The sequence below is a fragment of the Castor canadensis genome, chromosome 6 (assembly GCF_047511655.1).
Source record: "Castor canadensis chromosome 6, mCasCan1.hap1v2, whole genome shotgun sequence".
NCBI classification, from domain to species: Eukaryota; Metazoa; Chordata; class Mammalia; order Rodentia; family Castoridae; genus Castor; species Castor canadensis.
Genome location: NC_133391.1, coordinates 91,348,076 through 91,369,820, shown reverse-complemented (window position 1 = coordinate 91,369,820; position 21,745 = coordinate 91,348,076). Strand labels below are relative to the sequence as shown.

The window sequence follows — 21,745 nt, the reverse complement described above, 5'->3', positions numbered from 1 at the left end:
GTCAGGCCTGATAATTTCTTATGACAAAATGATCTGTGTGTAACTGGGAGGGAAAGGAATGCTTATATAGATAATTAAAAGACTTCATCATCTATTAAAGGTGGTGGCATAATGTTTGTGAATCAGGAAATATGCTCATTTATTTTTCACTTTTCTTCACAAAGACTAGAAGAGAGAGGAAAAGAAACACAAGTTTCAAAGCTTGGGTAAATACTTCTGTGTCACTTCAAAGGTAGAAACAGTAGATCCAAACAAGTGGTAGAATGGTCAAATGCTCTCCATTACAGAAGACAAAAAAAAAAAAAAAAAAAACCCAGGTGGTAGGAGTCCAGAAAATAAGAAATTTGATGGTGAGGCCACAGAATGAGCAAATAGAGGCATTTTAAAATAATCTCATTTCATGTAAGCCATTTGTATGTCTCTCATACGAATCTTCCCTAACTTTCTTACTTTACTCTCATTTTTATTGGAATATCTGATATGCTTTGTAAAAACCTAGTATACATCTGGTATACAATGGTATTTGGTATAAAATAAAAGGACTGAATTCCATATTTGAATGGATGTGGGGCAGACATAGAAAAACAGCAAGAAGTACAGGTAGGCATTATGAATTCCTCCATAGAAGGGAAAACTGAGTGAAAGGACAAAGGATAGCACTGGTTCATCTCTTGGAGTGGAAAAGATTGTGCTCAAACTTTAGAGGACTGAATGCTGCTGATGGTAGCACAGAACTAAGACAAGACATAAAAGTGAAAGAAAAAGTGTCTTTGACTGTTTCTTTCACCTTTCTATTGCCAGAGGTAGACAAAGATGAAGATTTGGCATCCCAAGTAGAAATTTAGGATTATGTCAAAAATGGACACACATTTTAATGCAGGAGTATATCTTCTACTTCCAATTCCCACAAATAAGCCTTTTTTATTATGTGAACATACAACAGATTTCCTATTCTTATTTTAAATTAAAAGTAAGGAAAATAAGAAAGAAAAGTTTGAGAGAGCTAGGAGTGAGATATAAACCTTATCTGCAACTTGAACATGTTATAGAGATGAAGAAGCATAATAAAAGATATTTACCTTTTCATAGTTTAAAGTTTTAGAACGTTTACAGCCTGCAAAGCAGGGAGAAAAATATTCGACCTCATCTCTTCCACATACAGAATAAAATATTGAAGATGAGCATTTACAGTGGCTATTGCAAGGAGCTGTGAGATTTCCCAACTCACCTGTTCTGTAAAAAATAAGATTAAATATAATTATAATACCATTGTTTTGTGCTATTGTGTGTGAATCTTATCAATGAAATTCATAAAATATGCTTATTGAAATATTTTTTAATAGTTTTGCTGAAGGTATAACAATATACAATAAAATAAACATGAGTGTTTATTTTGAAATTTTTTGATATATGTATATATAGTTGTGAAATTGTCATTATGGTCATGTGAACAAGCATAATCACTACTTCCCCAAATTTCTTTATGTCCCTTTGTAATTCTACTTTCTTTTGCTATTCATTAATTTGGATTTCCTAACATTTTATGATATGGAATCACACAATACATACACTTTCCCTATACTGCAATTTATTTAATCAGTTTTGTCATTTTTAAAATTATAGATATCATTCACTTTCTTAGTTCAATTCATTCTTAGTACCTTTTTTATAGTTGCAGTGAATTGGATAGCTTTTGTATGTCTTTCTCATAATCGGTGTGTAAAAAAGCTACTGATTTTTGGTTTTTTTTATGTTGATTCAACATGACTAAATCTGTCAGTTTTCAGTCTTTTGGAAGAGTTATTAGATTTTTCAATATATAAAACCACATTATCTGTAAACAGGGATAATTTGAGTTTCTTTCCTAAATAGACACCCTTTATTTCCTTCTCTTTCCTTATTGCTCTGGTTAAGATTTTCTATATTATGTGGGAAAAGGGCAGTGAAAGTGGACATCCTTGTGTTGTTCCTGTTATTACAGAAAATAATTTCAGCTTTTCCTATTTAGTATTATGATGGCTGTAGGTTTGTCATAAGTACCTTTTATTATGTTGAGGTACAATCCTTCTATACTTGATTCTTTTGTGGTTTTATCATGAAAGAATGTTGAATTTTAATGAATGCTTTTTCTGCATCAATTGAGAATATTATGGTTTTTGTTCTTCATTTTGTTGATGTGTTCTATTGCATTTATTGATCTCTATATGTTGAACCTGTTATTCCTGGTATAAAAGCTACTTGATTTATGAATGATCTCTTCATCTATGCTGTTGGATTCAATTTGCTAGCATTTTGCTGAGGATTTTCTGCATCTATGTTCATTAAAAATATTAAGCTGCAGTTTTCTTTTTGTTGTTGTTGACTTCTTGATTGGTTTGGATATATGGGCAATGCTGGCCTCATAGAATGAGTTTCTCTTCCAATTCTTTGGATGGTTTGAGAAGAACTGGCATTAATTCTTCTTTGGTAAAATTCAGAGATGAAGTCATCTGATCTGGGCTTTTCTTTATTGGGAAAAAATCTTTATTACTGATTTAATCCCATCACTTGTTAATGGTCTATTCAGGTCTTCCATATTCCCGTGTTTCAATTTAGGAAGGTTAAATGTGTCCAGGAATTTATCAATTTCTTCTAGATTTCTCCAATTTGTTGTTGCATAATTGTTTCTAATAGTTCCTAATGATTCTTTGTTTTCTGTGATATCTGAGAAAAGGTTTCTTTTAGATCTCTAAATTTTATTTATTTGGGTCTTCTCTGGCTTTTTTAGTTTAGCTAAAGACTTGAAAGTTTTGTTTACCTTTACAAAAAACAAATTTTGTTTCATTGATCTTTGGTGTTTTGAAATCTGATTTTCATTTATTTGCACTCTGACATTTTTTATTTCTATGAATTTTCAGTTTATTTATTCCTACTAGTCTAGGTCATCCTTCTTGTCATAGCTAGGTTGTTTATTCAAAATCTTTCTTTCTGATGTAGACAATTATTGCTATTGACTTCCCTTTTGGTATTGTTTTTACTATATGATATAGGTTTCACTGTTTTGTTTCCATTTTTTTCAATTTGTTTCAATAAATTTTTAATTTACTGCTCAATTTCTTTATTAATCCATTTATTCTTAAGGAGCATGCTACTTAATTTCTGTGTATTTGGACACTAACAGTTCCTCTTTCTGCTGATTTGTACCTTTATTCCATTATGGTAAAAAAGATACATATAACTTCACTTTTAAAAATTTTGTTTAGGATCTGTTGAGATATACTTTGTGACCTAGCATGTGGCCTATGAAGAGTGTTGCCTGTGCTGTTAAGAAAAATGTGTGTTCCATTATGTGTTGGCTGAAATATTCTATAATATCTATGAGGTCCATTGTTATATAGCATAGTTTAATTCCAATGTTTCTTTGTAGATTTTCTGTCTGAGTGATCTGTCCATTGAGGTGGGATGTTGAAGTCTCCAATTCTTCTTATATTGCAGCCTATCACCTTATTTATTTATGTTTTTTGAGAAAGGGTCTTACCATGGACCCCAGGTTGACCTTGACCTTGGTATCCTCTTGCTGGGATTACAGTCATGAGCCACCATACCCAGTTTTATAACTCCCTTTAGATTTGATAATATATTATTTACAGTTTGATAATCTGGTGTTTGGTACATATATATTTATAGTTGTTATATCCTCTTGAAACATGATTTGGTACCTCATTAATATGAATAATTTTGTGTTTTTATGTATCAGTTAAAAATAAAATTAAAAAATGTGAAGAAAGCTGGTGAATAAATGTTTATGACAAATTTACCCCCAATTCTGTACTTTCCTCTTTCATAATAAATTTACATTATTTTTCACTTAGTACAAGACTGTCCAGAATAAAAATAATTTTCTATACCAAACATATAGTATGGATGGATCTCTAAGACCATGTCAAAATATGTATAGCAGTGTGTTCCATTCTGAAATTGTTCTTAATACCTTCTTTCTTGTGTTATGACAAATGGAAAGTAGAAATAGTACCTTGAATTTTAACAAATGCCCATCTAATTGGATAGAAATAGAATCAATGTATGGTAGGCTGATAAGACTTAAAGAACCTCCTTCATTGATACCAAGAAGCACTGCTCCAGCCTTTTTCTAATCTCGTGAAGCCTTTTAAAGTGATATAAGAAGAAAATGAAATGAAATATTGTTCAAGACAGATTTTTTTTTCTTCTTCATGTTACTTGCCATAAAACCAAATAGGACTATAATGACTACCATGAATAGGCAAGACCTAAATTATCACAATTCTTTTCCTGATTATGAAATATTACAAGCATTCACAAGAGAATAAATAATGCTTGTATATCCAGCACCAATTTTCTTGAAAAGGAAACCCTTATGCATGTCTCCTCATTTTCTGTGCTCTTCCACTCAGCAGTGAATGCTTTTCTGAATTTGATTGATTCTACCCGTGGGATATTTGATGTACTCTGTCAACATTTTCATTTATAAATTTAAAGTATTTTATCTTAAGAAATCCTGTCTTACTCTAAGATAAAAAATATTTATAGTATTTTTTCCTAAACACTTAGTTTTGTTTAAAACCTTAATTTTTTCAGTACTGGGGATTTAACCCAGGGCCTCATGCATGCTAGGCAAGCCCTCTACCACTATACCCCCAGTACTTTTGGTTGTATTTTATTTCTGAGATATGGTCCCACTAATTTTGTCCAGGCTGGCCTCAAACTCATGATCTTTCATTAGCTGAGGTTACTGGTGTGTACCACCATACCAGGGTAAAACTTTGTTTATTTTGGTGGGGCTGGGGTTTTGAACTCTGGGTTTCACACTTGCAAAAGCAAGGGCTCTGCTGCTTGAGCCAGACCTCCAGTCCATTTTGATCTGGTTATTTTGGAGATGGGATCTCATGAACTATTTGCCTATGCTGGCCTCAAACCAAAAATCTCAGCTTCCTAAGTAGTTTGGATTATAGGCATGAGACACCTATGCTCAGTTACACTTGGGTAAAACTTTAATTTTCAAGTAGGTCTTTTATAAACTAGAGATTTATTGTGTACTATAGAAGGTGAGAGGCATAAGTTTTATTTCCTATTAACAAATAATAGGAACTATTATTTGAAAACTCAGCTTTCCACACAGATTGGTATTTTCCTATTTTTCATAAAATGTTTTCATATATTAAGTTTCCAAGTATTAATGATACACAACTAAGGTCTCTATTTTGAGTCTTTATCTGTCTGTGCAATTAAGACTATGAGACTATAATGTATTAATTGTTCTGGTTTCATAATAAATTTTGAAACTTGTAAATTCCTTCACCTTGCTGTTCTTTTTCAAAAGGATATTATACATTCTTGATCTTTTGGTGTTCTATCTGATTGTTTAAAAAAACTCTTTGAGTCTGTAAGTTTCTCTTAAGATTTTCTTAGAATTACAAGGAGTTTATAAGTTAATTTGTAGGGAACTGATACCTTTGTAATACTTAGTCTTCAAATATATGAACACAGTTCTCCAGTACTTTCAGTATTATTTTGTACATATAAGTGAAGCTTTATTTTTCTTCAACAAGATTTTGTACATCACTGATACTTATTTTTAGGTCCCATATTATGTTAATTTGCAAAAAATTCATAAAAATTCTACATTATTTTCCATTCTTTTCTTGTTACAATAAAGTAACAACAAATCTTATTAAGAGTTTTTGTGTTCAAGGATATTCAATCAACATATTACTAATTCTTCATTTGTAGGTTTTTATGAATTTTCAGTTTGTAAATATCTCTTCATTCTGTAGCATACGTATTTACCTTGTTAGCCCAGTCCTTTGCAAAGCAAAATCTTTTAATATTTTGATTTCATTTTGTTTTCCCATAATGACCACAAAATGAAAGAAAACTGTGATACTTTGCTTTGCAGAACTGGCTTATTTCACTTAACATGATGATCTCCAGTTTCATCTATTTCCCAACAAATTACATAATTCCTTCTTAACGTCTGAGTAAAACACTCCATTCTGAATATATACTACATTGTCTTTATCCATCCATCCACTAATGGGCACTTAGGCTGATTCCAAATTTGGGTATCGTGAATAGTGCTGTGATAAACATAAGTGTATGAGTATCTCTCTTATAAGCTGACTTTTGTACGTATTTTTTTGAAAGAGTGTCTATTAAGTTCATGTGTCCATTTATTGTTTGAATAATTTAGTTATTTAATTTTTGAATTCTATATATATTCTAGACATTAATCACATATGAAATGGTTAGTTGGCAAGGATTTTGTCCCATTCTGTAGGCTGTGTCTTCACTTGCTTATTTCTTTTGCTCTTCAGAAGCTTTTTAATTTGATACAATCTCATTTGTTGACTTTAGCTCTTACATACTGAGCAACTGGAATCCTATTCAAAAAGAACATGTCTATGCTTATGTCTTGAATTGTTTTCCTTTAAGTTTTCCTCTAGTAGTTTCAGAGTTTCTGGTCTTACTTCAGTATCTTTGATTCATTTTTAGTTTATCTTTGTACATGGTGAAAGATAAAGATCTAGTTTCAGTTCTGTACATGTGGATATCTAGTTTCCCCAGTACCATTTATTAAAGAGGCTGTCTTTTTCCCATCATATGTTTTTGGTGCCTTCATTGAGAATCACATGGCAGCACCTGCTTGGGCCTATTTCTTATTCTATTCCATTGGTCCAAGTACCTGTTTCTGTGCTATTACCATACTGTTTCTGTTACTATCACTCTATAGTATAAGTTTAAAGTCTGGCACTGCTCTTTCTGCTGTTCAGAGTCATTTGTGTCTCCACATAAATATTTGGATCAATTTTTCTATTTCTGTAGAGAATGTTATTGCAATTTTGATCAGGATTTCATTAAATTTGCATATTGCTTTTGATAGTATAATCAATTTAAACAATACTAATTTGGCCAATTCATTACTATGGGAGGTATTTCCATCTTCCAGTGTCTCCTACAATTTCTTTCTTCAGGGCTTTATAGTTTTCATTCTAGAGTTCTTTGGTTAAATTTATGTGTAGGTACTTCTTTTTGAGGCAACAGTGAATGTGAACACTTTCCCTTCTTTTTCAGTGAGTCGGTGGTTGGTTTATAGAAAAAGCTACCATTTTATTATGTTGGTTTTGTATCCTGGTATTTGCTAAAAGTATGCATCAACACACTTTCCAGACTCTTCTAGAGCAACTTTTAAAGTCTTGTAAGTATAGAGTCATACATATTTAAGCAGGGATAGTTTGACTTCTGCCTTTCCTATTTTTATGCCTTTTATTTCTTTCTTTTGCCTTATTGCTCTAGCTAAGAATTCACACTATCGAATAAGAGTGTTAGTAGTAGATAACCTGGTCTCCTTTCTGATTTTAACAAATACATTTAGTATTCTCATTCAGTATAATATTGAGTGTATGTCTTTCAAACATAGCTTTCATTATGATTGGAATTCTTCAGGGATTTTTATCATGAAGGCATATTGGATTTTGTTAAAGGCTTTCTCTGCATCTATAGAGAGATTATGTGATTTCTCTCTGTTTGCACATTGCATTGCATTTACTGATTTTCATACACTGAAACATGCTTGCATTCCTATAATGAAACCAATTTGATCATGATGTATGATTTTCAGTATATTGTTAAACTCAGTTTTTAAATATTTATTTGAGAATTCTTAAATCTTGGTTCATCAAAGAAATTGACCAATAATTTTCTTTCTTTCTTTTTTTTGTTGTGATCCTATCTGGTTTTGGTATCTGGATAATTCTGGCTTCATCAAAGGAGTTTGGTAACATTCTTTCCTTTTTCTTTTATGGAATAAGTTGAGGAGCATTCATGTTAATTCTAACATGAATATTAATTCATTTTTTCCAAATTTTGAATTTATTGGGATGTAAGTTTTCAAAATATTCCTAAATGATCCTCTGGATTTCAGTAGTATCTGTTCTAGTTTCACCTTTTACATCTCTTATTAATTGGAATCTTCTCTTTCTTTTGGATAGTTTGGATAAGGGTTTGTCAATCTTCTTTATTTCAAAGATTCAACTATTTCATTGACTGTTTGCATTGTTCATTTTGCTTTCATCTCATTAATTTCAGCATTGATCTTTATTATTTCTTTCATTTTATTAATTTTGATATTTGCTTCTTCCTGTTTTTCTAAAACTGGGAGATCCATAAATAGGTTATTTGTTTGAGATCTCTGTGGTTTTTTTTTAATGTAGGCAGTCATGACTATAAAATTTCTTCTTGGAAAAATTTTCATTGCATCTCATAGGTTCTGGTATGTTATATTTTCATTTGCTTTAAGGATTTTTTTTTTATTTCCCCCTATTTCTTTAATGATTTCTTTAATGATCATTCAAAGTGTATTGTTCAGTCTCCATGTGTTTGTGCATCTTTTGTAGTTTTTCTTGCTATTAATTTCTAGTTATTTCAAATTTTTTATATTTGTTAAAACCTGCTTTAGATCCTGAAATATGATCTATTTTGGAGAAAGTTCTGTGGACTGCTGAGAAGAATGTGTATTTTCTGGTTGTTGGGTGTCATATCCTGTTGAAGTCTCTTAAGTTTGCTAGATCTATAGTATCACTTAATTCTGAAGGATTTTCTGTTGTTGATCTTTTATATCTGTATAAGTGAGATTTGGGTACTGTATTCATACACTATTATTATGCTGGGGTTTATCTGTGATGTACTGTCCATTACTGTTTGTTTTATGGAGGTGCTGACATTTGGTGCATATATGTTTACAACTGTTGTATCCTCTTGATAGACTGTCCTCTTTATCAGTATGAAATGTCCTTCTTTGTCTCTCTTCTGACTAATTTTAGTTTGAAGTCTGCTACTCCTGCTTGCTATCTTTTAATTTTTGTAAAGTCCAATTTATCAATTATTTCACTTATGGATCATAGTCTTGCTCTCATATAAAAGAACTCTGCACTCTGTTCCAAGTTCCAAGGATTTTATATTTTTCTAAAAGTTTAACAAGTTTCTCATTTTTTATGATCCAAGTGAATATATGATACAGATAAATTTGTATAATGAGTAAAGTTTAAGTCATTTTTTAACCGTGATTATCCACTAGCTCTAGTAACATTTGTGGAGCATTGGTCTGCCATAAGCTACTCCATTGTAGCTGAAAGTAGAAGTCTTATTCTATTTTTTATTTATATATGCATACAATGTTTGAGTCTTTAATGGTTTTACTTGCCCAGTCTTTTGATTTTCAATTGCAGTTCTCTTGCCTAATATTTAACATTATTCTTTGCTTGGTTCTTTGAATTTTTTGCATATTTACCTTAATGTAGATATTGTCCTATGTGCTTTCAGATGTACTTTCAATTAATTCTCAGATGTCTATAAATAAACAGATAAACCAACTCAAGAACACAAGGTTAGGTTCCTTTGAACAGAAGTTTTTTTTTTATTGTTTTATTATTCATATGTGCATACAAGGCTTGGGTCATTTCTCCCCCATGCTCCCACCCCTCCCTTATTACCCACTCCACCCCCACTCTATCCCCCCAACCCCTTCAATACCCAGCAGAAACTATTTTGCCCTTATTTCTAATTTTGTTGAAGAGAGAATATAAGCAATAATAGGAAGGAACAAGTGTTTTTGCTGGTTGAGATAAGGATAGCTATACAGGGCATTGACTCACATTAATTTCCTGTGCGTGTGTGTTACCTTCTAGGTTAATTCTTTTTGATCTAACCTTTTCTCTAGTTCCTGGTCCCCTTTTCCTATTGGCCTCAGTTGCTTTTAAGGTATCTGCTTTAGTTTCTCTGCGTTAAGGGCAAAAAATGCTAACTAATTTTTTAGGTGTCTTACCTATCCTCACCCCTCCCTTGTGTGCTCTCGCTTTTATCATGTGCTCAAAGTCCAGTCCCCTTGTTGTGTTTGCCCTTGATCTAATGTCCACATATGAGGGAGAACATACAATTTTTGGTCTTTCGGGCCAGGTAACCTCACTCAGAATGATGTTCTCCAATTCCATCCATTTACCAGCGAATGATAACATTTCGTTCTTCTTCATGGCTGCATAGAATTCCATTGTGTATAGATACCACATTTTCTTAATCCGTTCATCAGTGGTGGGACATCTCGGATGTTTCCATAACTTGGCTATTGTGAATAGTGGTGCAATAAACGTGGGTGTGCAGGTGCCTCTGGAGTAACAGTCTTTTGGGTATATCCCCAAGAGTGGTATTGCTGGATCAAATGGTAGATCAATGTCTAGCTTTTTAAGTAACCTCCAAATTTTTTTCCAGAGTGGTTGTGCTAGTTTGCATTCCCACCAACAGTGTAAGAGGGTTCCTTTTTCTCCGCATCCTCGCCAACACCTGTTGTTGGTGGTGTTGCTAATGATGGCATTTTTAACAGGGGTGAGGTGGAATCTTAGTGTGGTTTTAATTTGCATTTCCTTTATTGCTAGGGATGGTGAGCATTTTTTCATGTGTTTTTTGGCCATTTGAATTTCTTCTTTTGAGAAAGTTCTGTTTAGTTCACTTGCCCATTTCTTTCTTGGTTCATTAGTTTTGGGAGAATTTAGTTTTTTAAGTTCCCTACATATTCTGGTTATCAGTCCTTTGTCTGATGTGTAGCTGGCAAATATTTTCTCCCACTTTGTGGGTGTTCTCTGCAGTTTAGAGACCATTTCTTTTGATGAACAGAAGCTTTTTAGTTTCATGAGGTCCCATTTATCTATGCTATCTCTTAGTTGCTGTGCTGCTGGGGTTTCATTGAGAAAGTTCTTACCTATACCACTAACTCCAGAGTAGTTCCTACTCTTTCCTGTATCAACTTCAGAGACTGTGGTCTGATATTAAGATCCTTGATCCATTTTGAGTTAATATTGGTATAGGGTGATATACATGGATCTAGTTTCAGTTTTTTGCAGACTGCTAGCCAGTTTTCCCAGCAGTTTTTGTTGAAGAGGCTGCTATTCCTCCATCGTATATTTTTAGCTCCTTTGTCAAAGACAAGTTGGTTATAGTTGTGTGGCTTCATATTTGGGTCCTCTATTCTGTTCCACTGGTCTTCATGTCTGTTTTTGTGCCAGTACCATGCTGTTTTTATTGTTATTGCTTTTTAATATAGTTTGAAGTCGGGTATTGTGATACTTCCAGCATTGTTCTTTTGACTGAGTATTGCCTTGGCTATTCATGGCCTCTTGTGTTTCCATATAAATTTCATGGTAGATTTTTCAATCTCTTTAATGAATGTCATTGGAATTTTGATGGGAATTGCATTAAACATGTAGATTACTTTTGGGAGTATAGACATTTTTACTATGTTGATTTTACCAATCCATGAGCATGGGCGATTGCTCCACTTTCTATAGTCTTCCTCAATCTCTTTCTTCAGAAGTGTATAGTTTTCCTTGTAGAGGTCTTTCACATCTTTTGTTAGGTTTACACCTAGGTATTTGATTATTTTTGAGGCTATTGTAAATGGAATTATTTTCATATATTCTTTTTCAGTTTGTTCATTGCTAGTGTATAGAAATGCTAATGATTTTTCTATGTTGATTTTATATCCTGCTACCTTGCTATAGCTATTGATGATGTCTAGAAGCTTCTGAGTAGAGTTTTTTGGGTCTTTAAGGTATAGGATCATGTCGTCTGCAAATAGGGATATTTTGACAGTTTCTTTACCTGTTTGTGTTCCTTTTATTTCTTCTTCTTGCCTAATTGCTCTGACTAGGAATTCCAGTACTATGTTGAATAGGAGTGGAGATAGTGGGCATCCTTGTCTGGTTCCTGATTTTAGAGGGAATGGTTTCAGTTTTTCTCTGTTAAGTATAATGCTGGCTGTAGGTTTGTCATATATAGTTTTATAATGTTGAGGTACTTTCCTTCTATTCCTAGTTTTCTTAGAGCTTTTATCATGAAATGGTGTTGGATCTTATCAAAGGCTTTTTCTGCATCTATTGAGATGATCAAGTGGTTTTTGTCTTTGCTTCTGTTAATGTGGTTTATTACGTTAATTGATTTTCATATGTTGAACCACCCCTGCATACCTGGGATGAAGCCTACTTGGTCATGGTGAATAATCTTTTTTGATGTGTTGTTGAATTCGGTTTGCCATTATTTTGTTGAGGATTTTTGCATCAATGTTCATTAAGGAGATTGGCCTATAGTTCTCCTTTTTGGAGGTGTCTTTGCCTGGTTTTGGGATAAGTGTAATATACTGGCTTCATAAAAGGTGTTTGGCAGTTTGCCTGCCCTTTCTATTTCGTGGAACAGTTTAAGGAGGGTTGGTATCAGTTCTTCTTTAAAGGTCTGATAGAATTCAGCAGAGAATCCATCAGGTCCTGGACTTTTCTTTTTGGGGTGACTCTTCATTTCTGCTTCAATTTCATTTTGTGTTATAGATCTATTCAGGTGATTAATTTCCTCTTGGTTCAGTTTTGGATGATCATATATATCTAGAAATCTGTCCATTTCTTTAAGATTTTCTTTTTTTAAATTTTATTATTCATATGTGCATAGATGGCTTGGGTCATTTCTCCTCTATGCTCCCACCCCCTCCCTTACCACTCACTCCACCCCCTCCCTCTCCCCCCAACCCCCTCAATACCCAGCAGAAACTATTTTGCCCTTATTTCTAATTTTGTTGTAGAGAGAGTATAAGCCATAATAGGAAGGAACAAGAGTTTTTGCTGGTTGAGATAAGGATAGCTATACAGGGAGTTGACTCACATTAATTTCCTGTGTGTGTGTGTTACTTTCTAGGTTAATTCTTTTTGAGCTCACCTTTTCTCTAGTTCCTGGTCCCCTTTTCCTATTGGCCTCAGTTGCTTTTAAGGTATCTGCTTTAGTTTCTCTGCATTAAGGGCAACAAATGCTAGCTAATTTTTTAGGTGTCTTACCTATCCTCACCCCTCCCTTGTGTGCTCTCGCTTTTATCATGTGCTCAAAGTCCAATCCCATTGTTGTGTTTGCCCTTGATCTAATGTCCACATATGAGGGAGAACATACAATTTTTGGTCTTTCGGGCCAGGTAACCTCACTCAGAATGATGTTCTCCAGTTCCATCCATTTACCAGTAAATGATAACATTTCGTTCTTCTTCATGGCTGCATAGAATTCCATTGTGTATAGATACCACATTTTCTTAATCCGTTCATCAGTGGTGGGGCATCTTGGCTGTTTCCATAACTTGGCTATTGTGAATAGTGGTGCAATAAACATGGGTGTGCAGGTGCCTCTGGAGTAACTTGTGTCACAGTCTTTTGGGTATATCCCCAAGAGTGGTATTGCTGGATCAAATGGGAGATCAATGTTTAGCTTTTTAAGTAGCCTCCAAATTCCTATATTTGAATATAGGTTCTCGAAGTAGTCTCTGATGATTTCCTGGACTTCCACGGTGTTTGTGTTATCTCCCCTTTTGCATTCCTGATTCTACTAATTTGGGTTTTTTCTCTCCTCATTTTAGTCAGGTTTGCCAGGGGTCTATCAATCTTCTTTATTTTTTCAAAGAACCAACTTCTTGTTTCATTAATTCTTTGTATGGTTTTTTTGGTTTCTATTTCATTGATTTCAGCTCTTATTTTTATTATTTTCTCCTATTTGTTTTGGGATTTGCTTGTTCTTTTTTTTCTAGGCGTTTGAGATGTATCATTAGGTCATTGATTTGGGATCTTTCAGTCTTTTTAATATATGCACTCATGGCCATAAGCTTTCCTCTCAGGACTGCCTTAGCTGTGTCCCATAGGTTCCATTAGGTTGTGTTTTCATTTTCATTGACTTCCAGGAACTTTTTAATTTCCTCTTTTATTTCATCGATGATCCATTCTTCATTAAGTAATGAGTTATTTAGTTTCCAGCTGTTTGCATATTTTTTGTCTTTACTTTTGTTGTTGAGTTCTACTTTTACTACATTGTGATCAGATAGTATGCACAGTATAATTTCTATTTTTTTATATTTGCTGAGGCTTGCTTTGTGCCCTAGGATGTGATCTATTTTGGAGAAGGTTCCATGGGCTGCTGAGAAGAATGTATATTGTGTAGAAGTTGGATGAAATGTTCTGTAGACATCAACTAGGGCCATTTGATCTATTGTATATTTTAGATCTTGGATTTCTTTATTGATTTTTGGTTTGGATGACCTATCTATTGATGAAAATGGGGTGTTAAAGTCTCCCACAACCACTGTGTTGGCATTAATATATGCTTTTAGGTCTTTCAGGGTATGTTTGATGAAATTGGGTGTGTTGACATTGGGTGCTTACAGGTTGATGATTATTATTTCCTTTTGGTCTATTTCCCCTTTTATTAGTATGGAATGTCCTTCTTTATCTCATTTGATCAATGTAGGTTTGAAGTCTACTTTGTCAGAGATAAGTATTGCTACTCCTGCTTGTTTTTAGGGGCCATTGGCTTGGTAAATCTTCTTCCAGCCTTTCATCCTAAGCCTATGCTTATTTCTGTTGGTGAGATGGGTCTCCTGTAAGCAACAAATTGTTTGATCTTCCCTTTTAATCCATTTCATCAAGTGGTGCCTTTTGATGGGTAAATTAAGTCCATTAACATTAAATGTTAGTACTGATAGGTATGTGGTGATTTCTGTCATTTAGTTGTCTTAGTTGTTTGAAGGTTTGATTGTGTGTACCTAAAGTTGAAGTTATTTTCTACTGTCTTGCTTTTTCTTTTCCTGTGGTTTGGTGCTGCCTGCCTTTTCATGGTTAAGTTGGGTGTCACTTTCTGTGTGCAGAATCCCCTGAAGAATCTTTTCTAGTGGTGGCTGTGTGGGCACATATTGTTTTAGTTTCTGCTTATCATGGAAGACTTTTATTGCTCCATCTATTTTGAATGATAGTTTTGCTAGGTAGAGTATCCTGGGGTTGAAGTTATTTTCATTCAGTGCCCGGAAGATCTCACCCCACGCTCTTCTTGCTTTTAATGTTTCTGTTGAGAAGTCTGCTGTGACTTTGATGGGTTTACCTTTGTATGTTACTTGTTTTTTCTCTCTTACAGCCTTCAATATTCTTTCCTTAGTTTCTGAACTTGTTGTTTTAATGTTGATATGTCGTGGGGTAGTTCTATTTTGATCTGGTCTGTTTGGTGTCCTGGAGGCCTCTTGCATCTGTATGGGAATATCTTTCTCTAGATTTGAGAAATTTTCCATTATTATTTTGTTGAATATATTACGCATTCCCTTCGCTTGCACCTATTCTCCTGCTTTGATGCCCGTGATTCCCAAGTTTGGTCTTTTGATGGAGTCAGTGAGTTCTTGCATTTTCTTTTCACAGGTCTTGAGTTGTTTAATTAATAGTTCTTCGGTTTTTCCTTTAATTACCATTTCATCTTCAAATTCTGAGATTCTGTCTTCTGTTTGTTCTATTCTGCTGGATTGGCCTTCTGTTTTGTTTTGCAGTTCTGTTTTGTTCTTTTTTCTGAGGTTTTCCATATCCTGGGTGGTTTCCTCTTTAATGTTGTCTATTTTTGTCCTGAGCTCATTTATCTGTTTATTCATCATGTTCTCTGTTTCACTTTGGTGTTTATACAGTGCTTCAATGATTTCCTTTATTTCTTCTTTTGCTTTTTCAAATTCTCTATTTTTGTTGTCTTGGAATTTCTTGAGTGTCTCCTGTACATTTTGGTTGACCCTATCCAGTATCATCTCTATAAAATTCTCATTGAGTACCTGTAGTATGTGTTCTTTTAAATTATTCTTGTGGGCTTCAGTGGGTTCTTTGGCATAGTTTATCTTCATTTTGTTGGAGTCTGGATCTGAGTACCTGTTTTCTTCATTTCCCTCTGGTTCCTGTACTAATTTTTTGCTGTGGGGAAACTGGTTTTCCTTTTTTTCTGTCTTCCCATCATTGTCCTTGGTGTTGCTACTGTCCCTGTACTGTGTGCAATTAAGTATTTTCTAGCTTGTAATAATAACAATGGTAATATTTAGAATGGAAGGGTGAGAGGAGATGGATAGCAAGAAGTTAAAGAAAAGGGAAAAACAAACAAACAGGTAGGAAAAAACAAAACAAGACAGTTTGAAAGGTATAAACAGTGAGCAGTTAGTGTACTAATTGACAGTAAGCTGAACAGGCTAAGAGCGACAGAGAGAGGATTGAAAATAAAAAATAAAAAGAATAAAGATAAGAATAAAAATAAAAAATAAGTGAATGAAAGTAATATATATAAATAAAATAACAAAATAGAAAATAGAAAATAAAAACAATAATTAAAAAAAAAAACCTCCAAGTTCAAATGCAATGAAATTTCAGTCTTAATAATTTGTGTGTCCGTCTCAGTCTCCAATCCTGGAGATGGTGCCTCAGATGTTGTTCTGTAGTTGTCTCATCAAAGGGGATGCATAAAGTAGAACAAAACTACACTCACACACACACACACACACAAAACCCACAAAGTGTCCCAAGTTCAAATGCAATACAGTTTCAGTAAGTTTTTCAGCATGCAGGTGTAGTTAGGTTGTTTTTTCATCAAAGGTAGGGAGAGAGAAAAAAAAAAGAGTCTGGAGACAGTTCTGTGAATGGTATCTGCGGCTGTGGCTTGCCTGCCCACTGCTGTCAGCCTGCTGTTGCTGGAGGCGTTATTTATGCAGATCTCAGGGGTGAGATTAGCACTCACCTGGCCCTGCAGGCTTTGTTTACACAGAGTTCTCCTGTGCACGAGCCTCTGCTACACGCTTTCCCCTTTCCAAGCACTGGGAAAGATGACACTGCCCCCGTGTTGTCAGGCCTGCGTGTTTATTTACAGTTCATGTGGAAGGTGGGTCTTCCCCCTCTTCTGTGCAGTTTTCCTCCCACTGCCACTTTTACAAGCTTTCCCGCTCCTGATTACTGGGCAGTGCTGTTGCTCCTGCCAGCCGCCATGTTTGTTTACAACTCACGTGGGAAGTGGGTCTTCCCTCCTCTCCTGTGGAGTTTTCCTCCCTCTGCCACTCTCACAAGCTTTCCCTCTCCTGGTTGCTGGGCGCGTGCCCCTGCTCCCAACAGAGCCTCTCCGGCCCGCCTGGCTTGTTTATTTACAGTTCCGGGAAGGATTCCCTTCCCCCAATCTTCGGCGGTCAGTGCACCCCACCCTCTTTCCAGCATGTCTTTTTTGTTCTTATTGCTTATTACTCAGTTTCTCTTTTTTCCCCAGATGGAGTTCAGTCTGTCCAGGGAGCTATGCCGCTCTAGCCCAGGGTTGTCTGTGGGAGTACCATGGTACCGCTAAGCTCACCTTGTCTGCATCTTCCCAAGCCATCTGGGCATGGGTGGCTGGCAGCTGGTGGCCACCGGCTGGCAGCCTGGGAGCCCTCCTGATTTTTCCATTTAACGTGAAGTGGAGATGCTCTGCGCAGGCTGGAGGTATGGAGGGGTCAAAGTTTTGCCTCTTCTTGGTGGTTTTGCCTGCAAGGTGTGTCTCCAGTGTCTCTCCAAGATTTCACTATAGGAGGCATGCAATCTGCTTCCTTCCTCTAGCTGCCATCTTGGAATCTCCCTTTGTACAGAAGTTAGTACCATCTCCTAGCTGCTACCAACCACACAAAATTTTGTTTTGAGAAGCTGAATCATTTCAATGTGGTTTTCTCTAGGACTCTGTGAATGCATGTACAGTTGTATTACCAGATATAATTACAAAATTTGTGTCCTTAATATGAAAAGTTAAACTGTTTATATTCTTTTTACATGTGCCATAATTACAAAAATGGTATAAACATCATGGTTACTGGATAAATAATTATCAACTCAGTAAGAAATATAATGTTGGGTTCTCATTTTAAAATGTAGTATACAAATTTATACTTACCCATCATAATTTTCATTGATCCCTGCAAATTTATCTGGGTCACAATGTACAAAAATTATAAGCACAAGAAATATAATTGATACAATAGATGTAGTCACTATAAATCTCATTAGGGCTTTACAAGACATTTTTAACTTGGAAACAATGACACCTCCCAGTAAATGGCCAACTGAGCCTCCTGGAATTAAAATAACTCCTACAGAAAAGGAAGGAGAAAAACACAGTTAAAAATACTCATTTGAGAGTGCATACAATCCACACATTGATGCAATTACCACTACTGTAACATAAACCAAATACATATTTTAAGTTAAAAAAAAACAGTATGGAATGATAAACATTTCAGTAAACACAAACCTTATAGGAAACACAAACTTGTGAGTGAGGCTGGAGCCATGGGTCTATTGGACTCTTGCTCCTACATGGTAATAGCAACTGAGAAAAACCAGGAATTTAATCCATCCCAAACAGAAGCTAGGAGTTCCAATTGAGAGCTATTATTATTAGCTGACTGGATTTATGGCCTATTACAAAAGGTATGATTAAAATAACAGGTATTCTCAAGTGGAAATTTGTGAACAAGAATTAAAGCAAGGCACCCATTGCATCTATAAATGGATGTGTGATATGAACAGAGTGGGACTCTAAAATGGTCATAAGAGATGGTTTTCTATTTAAGTATAAATAAATAAAAATAGGCAAGTACAAGAAGGAAAGATGGGAAAGAGGGAAAGGAAAAGAGAGAGAAGGAATAGAAGTATAGCTAGAAAATACTTAAGTAAAAATACATAGGAAATTCATACATGATGCAATGCAATCCAAACACAAGGCAATGTATGTAGATTTAAATAGAAACACAGCACGAGAAAATTAAAGCACAAATAACAAAAATCCCATTAACACTAAATTAAATTTGTCTCATAGAAAGTCTGATAGACTTGAAAATAAGGAATTTCAGAATGTTCAAAAAGATACCTGATATAAAAATGAAATGTCCCATTAAACAAAGGAAATGAAAAGGGAAAGGAAGAAAACAGATTGATGATAAAGGAATAAGAAAATTAGACAATAAGAAATAATTGTTAAAACAAACCTACGGTGGAGGCTCAGGGTATCCGAACAGAGGCAACCAGCACTACTCTGCTCCTCCATGGGATGGAAAAAAAGCAACAGAGGTGTAACTGTTCATGGAAGAAAATGTATGTGGGGGGGGGGGGCACTAGAAGCCAACTACACAGAAAATAAGACCTTGGTGCATTCCAGAGACTAGGGAGAATAACAAAGCAAGAGAAGCAGAATATCCTAGCTCTTGGCACCTACATGTCAGTTAGAGAAAGGAAATTCTCTCTAAAGGTATAAAAGTGAAAGAGAGCCACACCATGGCACAAAAAACTTGTACCATGCAGATAAACCACTTAAATTGATAGGTGACTTAACAGTGAGCACAACAAGCTACCTTTGAAGAAAATTCAGGGGATTTTTCAGCAAAATCTTAAGAGTATTATAGTCTGGATCCTTACTGAGAAGCATCCAGTTGTTAGGGACTAAACTGCTCTGAAGATCAGAACAGCTCACATAATCAAATCTCAGGTTGCTTGTGAACACTTCACAGCATGGAATGGGTAGACAGCAGCCACATGAGATAGTCTTGGCTTGGGGAGTTTCTCTGAGAGGTTTACACTGTGGGGAGTGAAGGTTATGAAAGGGAAGGGTCTAGAGGTCACAGTAGTTCAGCCATCCTTCCCTCTGTGATGTGAAATGACATCAGTCACATGTAGTTTCACATGGGGTTCATGTCTGAAAGCACTGGGTTCCAGTTTAGCAAGTACTCAGTTCCCACATGTTCCATTCAGCAGATAACTTAGTGGTCTAATTGCTCCCCCAGGCTCCCCCCACTACATGCCTCCAGGGGCATTCCAGGGATCTACTGTGTTTCAAACATTTCTGTGCCCCAGGCTGCAAAGACCAAAAACCTCCAGAAGGAATGTATGCCCACCTGACATGGCCCACATTCCACCAATACTTGTTCAGAGAATAAGACTTGCTGTGTCCTAAATATTAGCTTCATCCCCAATGTGCAGACTAAAACTTATAGAGTGAATATACATCCAGTATTGTCCCTATTCTTCCAAAACTCCTTTGGTGAGAAGGGATTTCTGTGCTTGCAACATTAGCCATTCCATTGGGACATGGAGAATAAAAGGCTCTCAAGAGAATATACCAATTAGCATGGTCAACATTTCCCTAACCTTTCCAATGTGAGGCACATCCTGCATTCTTCCCCAACTAATTTGGTGACTGCTAAAAGCAATTACAACAATCTGAACCGGTGACCTATTTCCTCCCTCACCATACCTAGCAGACTACAACTTTAGATGACCCAGAGAAATACTTCTTGGCTAAGAGATATTTATTACTCATTTTCCCCAGTTATTTTATCTTTTAAGTTTTAAATTTTCTTGTTTTTCTTATTTTATCTTCTTTTTATTGTTTAATTGAATTTTTTCTTTTTCTTTCTTTTTTCTTTTCTCCCTTTATTTCTATTTATATTGTTTTCTTTTCTTTTCTTTTTCTTAAACATTTTCATTAGCATATTTAGTCATATGGGGGGATTCACAGTGACATTTCCATTCATGCTTACAATGCATCTGGGTTAGGTTCATCCCCACCATCATTTTCCCTCATCCCCTTATTTCCTATTTAAAATAATTTCAACAGGCATCAGTGTTCTATTTTGATATAAGCATATTAATTCTTTTTATTTACCTATTTTTATTTTTCTAAAAATAGTTCTCTTTCTCTCTCTCACTTCCAGTGCTGTGGAGTTCCAGCCCATGGCCTCAAGTACACTGGGCAGGTACTCTGCCTCTAAGTTACCTTCCCAGCTGAGCTGAGAAAAATTAAGCCCATCTCCAACCACAATTAAGTTCTAATTAAACTCTGGTGGACATTCTATTTAAAGAAAACATAGCTTCTACTGGTGATCTGTCCTGAGGCAGGAACAGAAAGGGGATGCCTCTTGGGTAAATATTCCCACAGCAGCAGGAGAGAAAAAACCATAAAGGTAGATGAGACCACATCTATTCTGGGCTTCTACATTGATAACATATACACTAAATCAGATTGCATAGACCTGATAATCCTGAATGTCAGTTCTACAGTGGGACAGCTGTGATTCCAGTTCTGCTATCCTCCTCTACCCTATTATACCGCCCCTCTACCCTATTACACCACCCCTCTACCCTATTATACCCCCCCACCCTATTACATCCCCCTCTACCCTATTACACCCCCCATTACACCCCCCACCCTATTACACCCCCTCACCCTATTACACCCCCTGTACACTATTACACCCCCACCCTATTACACCCCCCTCTACCCTATTGCATGCCCCCTCTACCCTATTACACCCCCACCCTATTACACCCCCCCTCTACCCTATTACACCCCCCTCTACCCTATTACATCCCCCCTCTACACTTTGGGGTGGGTGATGGTAAGGCACTGAGATTTCAGTAATGTACTGATAGAACCATATTTTAAAAAGAAAGGTGGAAAGTCAGAACATAGGGAGTCAGAACATAGGGAGATAAAGTCCACTACCACAGGCCAACTGCCTTGAATGGAATTAGTGTGACTGCAGAGGGTGGGACATGAGGCAAAAAAAAAATAAAGAATGAATGAAAGTCACAGAAAACATGTACCATGATTTCAGTTTTGGATATATAAAATCATTTAATAAAAAGTGACACTTTTAGATAGAAAACTGGTGATAGTGAAAGATTCAGCAAGAGGTCTAGGTAGAAAACATGCAGCAGAGGAAGAGAGCAGAGACAAAGAATAAATGACTCAGAAAGCACAATTAATGATAGACTCAATACTAAACATATTTGCAGTCTAAGCAAACAGGGGTCCTATAGTCTTCCTGGTGAATAGGCACTAGGAATGTTCTCTCTTCTGCCTGGTATTT

General features: G+C 35.5%; 1 protein-coding gene across 1 annotated transcript in view; it reads right to left on the bottom strand.

Moving 5' to 3' along the window:
* Slco6a1 (solute carrier organic anion transporter family member 6A1) overlaps nt 1-21,745 on the bottom strand; it is a gene marked incomplete at its 5' end in the record, with an annotated part of 85,612 nt that overhangs the window by 18,137 nt on the left and 45,730 nt on the right. Inside the window, 2 exons of the mRNA XM_074077874.1 lie at nt 1,080-1,233; nt 17,773-17,968. Of these exons, the coding sequence (XP_073933975.1) occupies nt 1,080-1,233; nt 17,773-17,968 (350 nt within the window). The remainder of the gene's footprint in view (nt 1-1,079; nt 1,234-17,772; nt 17,969-21,745) is intronic.